The 9,275-nt window shown below is 33.5% G+C and overlaps 1 protein-coding gene across 2 annotated transcripts in view; it reads right to left on the bottom strand.

Moving 5' to 3' along the window:
* Window positions 1-892: 892 nt before the first annotated feature.
* Window positions 893-9,275, bottom strand: part of LIPI (lipase I) — a 67,209-nt gene continuing 58,826 nt past the window's right edge. Inside the window, exons 10-11 of one of the 2 annotated variants that reach the window (XR_007457214.1) lie at window positions 7,738-7,843; window positions 1,378-1,464 (exon numbers count right to left, since the gene is read on the bottom strand). Coding sequence is in view for 1 of the 2 variants with exons in the window: in XM_049627995.1 (XP_049483952.1) it covers window positions 1,374-1,464 (91 nt within the window). In the remaining variant the exon portion in view is untranslated. Of the gene's footprint in view, window positions 1,465-7,737; window positions 7,844-9,275 lie in introns of both variants that reach the window. The other variant, XM_049627995.1, reaches the window with a different exon arrangement.

The following is a 9,275-nucleotide window of genomic DNA, read 5'->3' as shown; positions in this document are numbered from 1 at the left end:
TGGAGCTAATGAGTCATGGCAGGTATTATGGACTGAACTGTGCCTCCCCACCCCACTCCCTTCCACCACCACCCCCACCACCGCCAAATTCATATGCTGAAAGCCTAACCCTCAGCACCTCAGACTGTGACTATATTTGGAATTGGGGTCTGTAAAGAAGTGATTAAATTTAAATAAGTCCTTTAGGGTAGACCCTCATCCAACTGGACTGGTGTCTTCATAAGAGGAAATTCAGACACATGGAAGAGACATCATGCACAGAACAAAGACCATGTGGGGAAACAGCAAGAAGACAGCCATCTGCATGTCAAGGAGAGAGGCCTCAGAATAAATGAAGCCCACTGACACCTGGATCTTAGACTTCCAGCCTCCATGCCTGTGAGAAAATAAATTTATGTTGTTTAAGCCACCCATTCTGTGGTATTTTGCTGTGGAAGCTGTAGCAAACTAATATAGCAGGAAGTCAAAACACACGGACTGTGACTGTAGTTGACATATTGGTTTATAAACACACATGCAACAAACCTTGGGAGTATTCAGACATACGTGAGAGAGTGGAGGCCCAGGAATCCCTCAATGTCTTTATCAGCAGAAATAACGAGGTCAATCTCATAGGGTTTTTGTAAGGATTAAATGAATTGATATATGTGTTATTAAACTGTGTAGCAATACAGGGATGTATGTAAGTGTTAACTATCAGTATTTTTATTATTATTTTCATTACATATTTCTTACTATTATTATACTAATTTGAAAAGACACCAGTCAAAATATTGACTCAATCTTCACAAAAATTCTTAGGTGACTGAAACATGATAAAGTTTAGCTACTCAAGTTCACACCATCAGTAGGTGGACCCAAAGTCTGACCTTAAACATTACAGACCCATATATTACTGTGCTCCATAGAAATAAATTTATTTACAATGCCAAATAAATCAAATATATCTCTAAATGCCAAATAGATCACTAAACACAAGGTGGATTTATGTTTACCAAATTTACATTAATCCAAGCGACTTCTCCAAGTGACAAATTTACAATTAAAAATACTTCTTTTACGACTGCAGTTTGACAAGTAGAAAATGATAGTTTAGACAGTGTATTGAAACAATAGGCTTCTCTTTTTTCTAAAGACATATTATCTATTAAGTAATTAAGGGAAACATTTAATGATAAACATTTGATTGAGGTAAACAGAGATAAACAGCTTTTAGAATATATTCAGAATGCTTTACTATATGCATTTTAACATTTTTCTGTATTTTTTATTTTTAAAATTTATTCAGGAAGTAGAAATATGTGAATCCCAGATTGAACAATGCCTTCATAAAGAAATGCTGATTACATTGTTCCCATTTACAAGTTCTTTAATCACAAACCGAATCCTGATGTGCATGTGCTTGGATTGAGAAATAATTCCTCATTTCCTTTAAGAACAAAATTATATATGCAAAGTGGTGGTCTGTGAAAAAGCAAGGGAGAGAGAGAAATAATTATTAATAAAAAGCAGCAAAGTTTATTTTTTTTCTCATAAACATTAGAATATTCAATGCCTATAATTAATTAGTTTTCCAAATGCAGGGAAAAATCTATAGCATCCTTTCCATTCCATCTCACTTGGCTACACAGGGATGAAGTAGACACAATATTTATGAGAAAGAAAAAAACTGTGTTTCAAATTCTTCTCTCCTTGATGCCTCTTTGGGATACTAACTTTATATGGGAAATATTTTTGGATACTGAAATAGCTGAAGCCTGAACTCAACTCTTAGTGGCTGGGCCACTTTTTCTACTGGGAGAGCCACCATGAAAGAATGGAGCTTAACTGCATAGACAAATTCTGTCAAAATAATGTAATCATTCCTTTTTTCCACCTGCTAAAATGGAAGTAATAATGAGTAAAGAATTCTGTGTCTTGGAGAGATTGTGTATTTAGCATTTGAATATTTCTGAAAAGTCAAATCACTGTGGTGAATCGAGCATCTTGTCTAGTTTTTATCTCCCATTAATGTCTTAAAAACTTTCAAAACAGGTAATCAAGGAGGATAAGAAAAGATAGGTTAAAGTTTAGGAAAGGAGCTAAAGAAAAGATGCATTGCTCTAATTCAAGATACACATTGCTCCCAATCTCCTTCTAGCTTGCTTGAGACACCACTGAACAAGTTTTTAAAATATTCAACAGCATTTTTAGTCAAGTTATTCATTTTTAGATAAATCAATTTTCTATGTCTGCAAATTTGATTAAAATAATAAAATATAGACATACTCATTTTTAATTATAAAAACTGAAACAGAATACTAGAGTATCTTCTATTTGAAATAATAAAGGCACCTTGGAATTTTAATTTTAATGCTATAACAGTGAATATAAAATGATAATACTTCAATCATAAGAATTTTAGGTGTTAGCAAAAGTAGTTTTTTGTCACATTATCAGAGATCATCAACCTTCCTTCATTATTAAGAAATAGGTGTAGGAATGACTTTACCACTTCTCCAAACAAATGTATATATACTCGTGTCAATTCTTTACCTATGCCGCTATACCGCTTATCCATTGAATGTGACTTCACTGTTCTGGACCTCCCTGATCTACCTCATTTTTAAGCTGTCATAGTAGAACAAGTGTGTCATTAGACTTATTAATAGGCAAATTACCTCAACCATTAAGTAATTATTCTATTCAAATATTTATAATATAAAGGCAAGTGTGGTTTTACTTGTTTTCTACAATAAAATATTACAATATGTTCAATCAGTAATATAATAAATGCACATTTTTGAATTAAATATTCTACATTTTACAAATCTTTGCAAGCATTACAAGTCAGCTGGGGCAGGTTTATAATACCTACCAAAAGTTAAGTTTCATCAAAATGTATGAGAAATATTAATTTTCTTTGTTTTTACGTTGTGAAAAGCCTGTCTACTTCCTCTGCCAGGACTCTAATTTTGACATCATTTATTCTATGTTATTAGCTCCTACTCTCCAACCTATAAAATTTTTTAAAAACTATAATTTAGAAGAAAACTTGTGTTATATATTGAACTACCATGGGGAGATTATTATATGTTTACTTGTTTAGTTTTAAAAAGAACACTGAATATTGCATTTCAAATGCTTTACTTACCACAAATTAGTGAGATAAATACATTACTTTGATTATATAAAATAACAGAAGAAATCTAGTGATAAAAAACTCTAAAATTCAAACATAGTTCATTTTTTAAAAACTTAAATCCATGTATTATTCCAAATTACAAAAAATACATGTACTTCCTTATTTTAAAAAGCTCCCTAGGGCCTTTGTACAATAAATCACCACACCCAAGCTTATCATACTGTTTTTAAAAGTTACTTAAGGTTCTCAGCACTAATTCAGGTGCTTGTTCCCACCTGCCAGATGGGAAAAGCCAGTATTTCACAGGTCACTGGGGAAGGCATATGGAGGTTCTTGCCTCAGTAGTGGGAGTAATTAACCCTAAACTACTCCAGGACTGCCTAATAAATCTTGAAAACAGGACGTGAAAAAAAATCAACCTGTTTATAAGAGCTTAAGTGCATCTTCAGAATAAACCTGAAGAATATTTATAGGAATATAAAAATATAGAGCACCCAACATAATAAAATACACAAAAATCTATCATCTAATCAAGAATTACCAAACATGCAACGAAGCAGGAAAATGAACCCATATGAGGGTCATCAATTGGAACCAACCCAAAACAAAGCACAGATGTGAGAATCAGCAGGGGACATTAAAGGAGTTATTATAACTTTATTTCATATGTTCAAATAGTAAATAGAGAAATGAGAAATACAAAAAGATACTAGTCAAACTTGCAGAGGTGAAAACTACAATGTCTGGGATCAAAAATACCCTGGATAGGATTAATATCAGATTAAACATTGCTGAATAAAAGAATAGGAACTTGAAGACATAACAACAAAAGTATTCAAAATAAAATACATAGAGAAAATTAAATATAAAAATTAACAGAGCATCAGTGAGCTGTGGGATAACTTCAAGCAGCCTAATGAACTTGAAATTAGTGTCCCTAAAGGCACAGGAGAGAGGGGGGACATGGAAAAATGTATTTTAAAAACTAGTCATGATTTTAGATGAAATTTGGTGAAATCTATAAAACTATGGGTCCAAAAAAGGTTAACAAATACCAAACACAAGAGGTATGAAGAAAATTACAAGTAAGTCACATCATAATCAAACTGCTTAAAATCAATAGTAAGGCGATAATAAAACCAGCCAGTCAGGGGCGGTGGGGGTGGGGAAGACATATTATCTTTACAAGAACAAAGGAAGGATAGCAATAGATTTCTCATTAGGATCAATGCATAGTAGAACACAGTCCAGCAACATCTTTAACTAACTGAAATTAAAAAAAAAACAAAACTGTCAAACTAGAAGTCTATACCCAGAGAAACTATTTTTCAAAATCAAGGCATCACAAAGAATTTTTCAGACACATAAAAGTTGAAAGAATTCACACCAGCAAACCCAGACTACCAAACCAAACCAAACCAACAATAAACCTTAAAGGAACTCTTTTAGTCCAAAGGTAAATTACACCAGATAAAAATATGCATCTGCATAACAGAAGCGTATCAGAAATGGTAACTATGTGAATATATAAATATATAAGACTTTTCCTAATTATTTATATCTCTTTAATAGATTGACCCTTTAAACAAAAATGATATACTGTATTATGGAATTTTTAGCATATATCCAAGTAATATGTCTGCCAACAACAGCACAAAAGCCAGGATGGGAGAAATGGAATTATACTACTCTCAGGTTCTCATGTTAAATGTGAAGTGATAAAATTCACTTGGAGGTAGACTCTGATAAATTAAGGATTATAATATGAACCCCAAATAAACCACCAAAATAATCAAAGAGTTAATAACAATAATAATAAACCCAGAAAGGAAATAAAACATAATCCTAAAACTACTCAATTCATCCAAGAGAAGGCAGACAACGACAAAACTGGGAACAAAGAACAGATGGGACAAATAGAAAAGAAAATAATAAGATGACAGGTTTAAACTCAACCATATTAATAATCACATTAAACTAACTAATCTTTATACCCTCAATTAAATGGCAGAGGCCATCAACATCATGTGTCATTTGAGAAATCCAAATTAAAAACACAAATTAGTAATGAAAAAATAAAAACCAAACAACAAAAAAACTTGATGATGATGCAGGAGAGCAAAGGAACTCTGCTAAGTGTTGACAGGATTGCAAAATGTACAGTCACTTTGGAAACCAGTCTGGCAGTTTCATATGAAGTTAAACATACACTTACAGTATGACCCAGCGATTTCACTGCTAGGTATTTATCCAAGAGAAATGAAAACTTATGTTCACATAAAAACCTACATGCAAATATTTATGTTGGCTTTATTCATAGATAGATATCAAAAACTGTGAACAGACCATATGTCCTCAAACTGGTGAGTGGTTAAACGAACTGCGGTAGTCATCAATAACATTCCATTGATATAAGCAACAAAATGCATGAATTTGGAATGTTTGAAGCTGAATGAAAAAAGCCATATTTAAAAGGCTGTACATACTGTATGATTCTGTTTATATAATGATCTGGAAAAGAAAAAACTAGAGACAGTGGTTGCCAGAGAGTGGGAGTGGGTAGTGGGGTTGAAAATAAGGGAGCAGCACAAGGCAGTCTTTGTCATTGATGGAAATGTCCTGTACCTTGAATGTGATGGTGGTGTATGACTCTATGAATTTATCAAAACTCATAGAACTATACACCAAAGAGTACATTTTACTGTTAGGTAAAATTTTTAAAAGTAGATTTAGTCCCACTTTTCGCAGGAAGTCATCCCAGGTCACTTCCACTAGAAATATTCCTCTCAATCCCTAAGTTCAAAGGCCCTACTCTCCTGGAAATGCCCTGAAGGAACGATGCTGTAGTCTCTATCAGAGTTTGTTACAGAGAGATAATTACTGGTTGAATGCATACACAGTATATCTGGGCCATACGGCGTCCCACTTTTATAACTCACGTTCCCAATAATTTGGCAGTGCTAATTCTCATTAATTGCACATTATCTGTAGGGACGGATCTAAATAGGAAAAGCAACTAAACAGTTAATGGCAATTATCTAGGTAATTAAACTTAAACTATACATTTCATCCAAGCATCTGTTAGCACCCTCAACCAGCAGGGAATGCTGTGTTTTGCTAACCACCCACAAGTTTTTTTGTTTGTTTGTTTTTTGTTTTTTTTTCCTCATGAGTAGAAACAACTGTATCTAAATTGTATAAATTTGGTAAATTTTCATAGTCTATTCACTGTTTATATTTTACACAAAAGTTAAAATTACATGCATGCTTATTTTTTCTCTATAGCATATTCGATTACATTACCCTATTTTTACTGATTAACCAATGAATGAATTGTGTACAATATTTGTCCGTATAAAAACGATTAAGAAAATAGGGATTGACATATAATAGTGGACACATCTGTCTGCTTTTACCATTTCTTTTCCCCTTATGAGTGACTCAGAAAAGAGAAATGCATGGAAAAAGTCAACTCTCTACGGCTCGCCAACAATCTGTATGAAGGTGTGAACATCATGTGCTAAGGTGCAAGATTTGAAACTGTTCTTCATCCTTGATGTTCCTTCTATGAATGTAAAACAAGGAAAATTGTTTACCGTGCAGATAGTTGTCTCTGCACAGAAAATCAGTATCTATGATAAGCAAGCACTGAGGGAAAAAAAAACAAAATACTCAACAAAACAGGAAAGACCAATTTGAATGTTCCACAAAAGACAGAATATAATGGCAGCCACTAACTTACATTTTGGAAGAAAAAATTGCTTCTAATCAGGTCCAAGGTACTGCACAACCCCAAGTACATTATGTTCACATTGTTATCTATGTCAGCAGTGATTCTCCCAAAGCTACTGCAGTGAATAAGCTTCATGATTCTACACAGAAAGCCTGCTTATAATTTAACATAAATAATCAGAGTCAGGGGCGTTTGCATGGCTCATTTGGTTAGGCATCTGACTGTTGGTTACCACTGAGGCCACGATCTCACAGTGTGTGGATTCAAGCCCCGCTGTCAGCACAGAGCCAGCTTGGGATTCTCTCTCTCTCCCCACCCCTCTCTCTTGGCCCCTCCCCTGCTCATTCTCTCTCTCTCTCTCTCTCTCTCTCTCTCTCTCTCTCTCTCAAAATAAACTTAAAAAAATAATTAGATTCATGATTCAGTTATAACATGTGTGATTATTAGTAAGCATGACAAAATATTAACAGTGGTATCTCTTAGTTGTAACATTATATTTGAATTAAATTGCCTGAATACTCCATAATGGAAATAATTCACTACATTAATTAATGAAAAAAAATGTTTATTCCTATAAAAATAACAGCAACTAAAACAAAAGAAAACAAGAACATTAAAAACCGAAGAAAAGCCAGGCTTCAAATCATTGCAAAGGCACTTCTAGGCTTAGAAACCGTAGATGTGCTATACAAAACCCCTCAGTTTCTGTTCCTTTACTAATAAAACAAAGAAAATACCTACCTCAGAAAGGTGTTGCAAGGATCGCAAAAGTAATGTCTGGGATGTAGTAGATCTAAACAAATTTAGCCACTATTATTCATCTTGAAAGCAGCTTACTAACAGAAAAAAGAAAACTTTGGTATATCTCTTTCATGCCTACCTCTTCAAAGAAGTCATCTTTCTTTGGTACATAAGAATTTTCCCTTAAATGGTATACATCATACAAAACATGCACCTAAAAAATCCCTTCCATGTGTGCTAGTTCCCTAAAAAAGAAAGTTAAATTACATTTAGGGCAAATAATTTGGACAATAAGTTCCACTTTATGAGATGAAATTGCAATCAATGTGAGTTTTCTTCTCTGAAGTTCTTAATAGTCTCAGAGTCTTCCTATGTCCCCAACAAAGCCACTGGGTGAAGATTCTGATCACAGCATTATCAGAGAGGATAGTGTGGGAAAGCAAATACAGAGTTTGTGTAGGAAGTTTCAAAAGGGCTACAAAAGGAAAGTTTTACAAGAAGGTAGAAGGATATATATATGGAGAATGAGACAGTTTCATAAAAATATTGGGAATGAGGCATTTTAAGGATGAATTGCTTTAACAAGACAAACAGATCTCTTTCATGTAATTATTGGCTTGGTCGATCTTTTGTTTTAGCTGTGTATTTACAGGTGAAATGAGGTCTAAGAAAAGTTAAATTAGGGACCAAAAAGAGAAGAGAAGAAAAATGAGAAAAAAGGGATTGCTTTAATTGGCCATCTATTATCATCCAAGTATAAACTTTATGTATATTCTGCCACTGAAAATATTTAGAGCAAATTAAATCACAAGACAAATATACAAAAAAACAATTGTTTTATGAACAGTAAGGATTGACTGAAAATATATTTGTTTGTTATATATTTATGTAAGGTACTTTTAATTCAATGTTGTTAAGATTTGTATTGCTTATTGGATATTTGTGTAATAACTATAAACTACACCTAACAGCATAGTGAAAATATATGTGTTGTGCCTTTTATGATTACAACTTGAAAAACCCTGATTACGTTGTCCAGTTTTACAATTGCAAATTGGAATTATGTCATCATAACTTTTAAGCAAATTAAAGAGAACCACTTATTTCAATTATCAAATATTTTTAAAATCCTTATATAACTGCAAGAGAATTTTAATTTAAAACAATGTTAGGAGAATATTAATAAAACTATCTTGTCCCTTAATAATTAAAAAACTGAATTTCTAAAAATATTTAGGTATAACATTTTTGTTCAATAATGACTCTAATAGTATATAATATGAGAGTTTGTGTGCTTGGGTGGCTCAGTCAGTTGAGCATCCAACTCTTGATTCCGACTCAGCTCATGATCCCAGGGTTGTGGAATCGAGCCCCACATAGGGCTGTGAGCTGAGCATGGAGCCTGTTTAAGATTCTCTCTCTCTCTCTCTCTCTCTCTCTCTCTCTCTCTCTCTTCTCCTGCCGCCTCCCCTGCTGTCTTGTTCTCTCTCAAAGAAAATAATAGAAAAGAAAGAAATGAAAGGAAAGAAAATAAAAGCTCATTTCCAATCGTCCTAAAACTACTTAATTCTCTCTTCCTCTGCCCCTCTCCCCCGCTCTCTTGCTCTCTCAAAGAAAAGAAAGGAAAGGAAAGGAAAGGAAAGGAAAGGAAAGGAAAGGAAAGGAAAGGAAAGGAAA

The sequence above is a fragment of the Panthera uncia genome, chromosome C2, assembly GCF_023721935.1.
Source record: "Panthera uncia isolate 11264 chromosome C2, Puncia_PCG_1.0, whole genome shotgun sequence".
NCBI lineage: Eukaryota > Metazoa > Chordata > Mammalia > Carnivora > Felidae > Panthera > Panthera uncia.
This window is presented reverse-complemented; position numbering and strand designations above follow the sequence as displayed.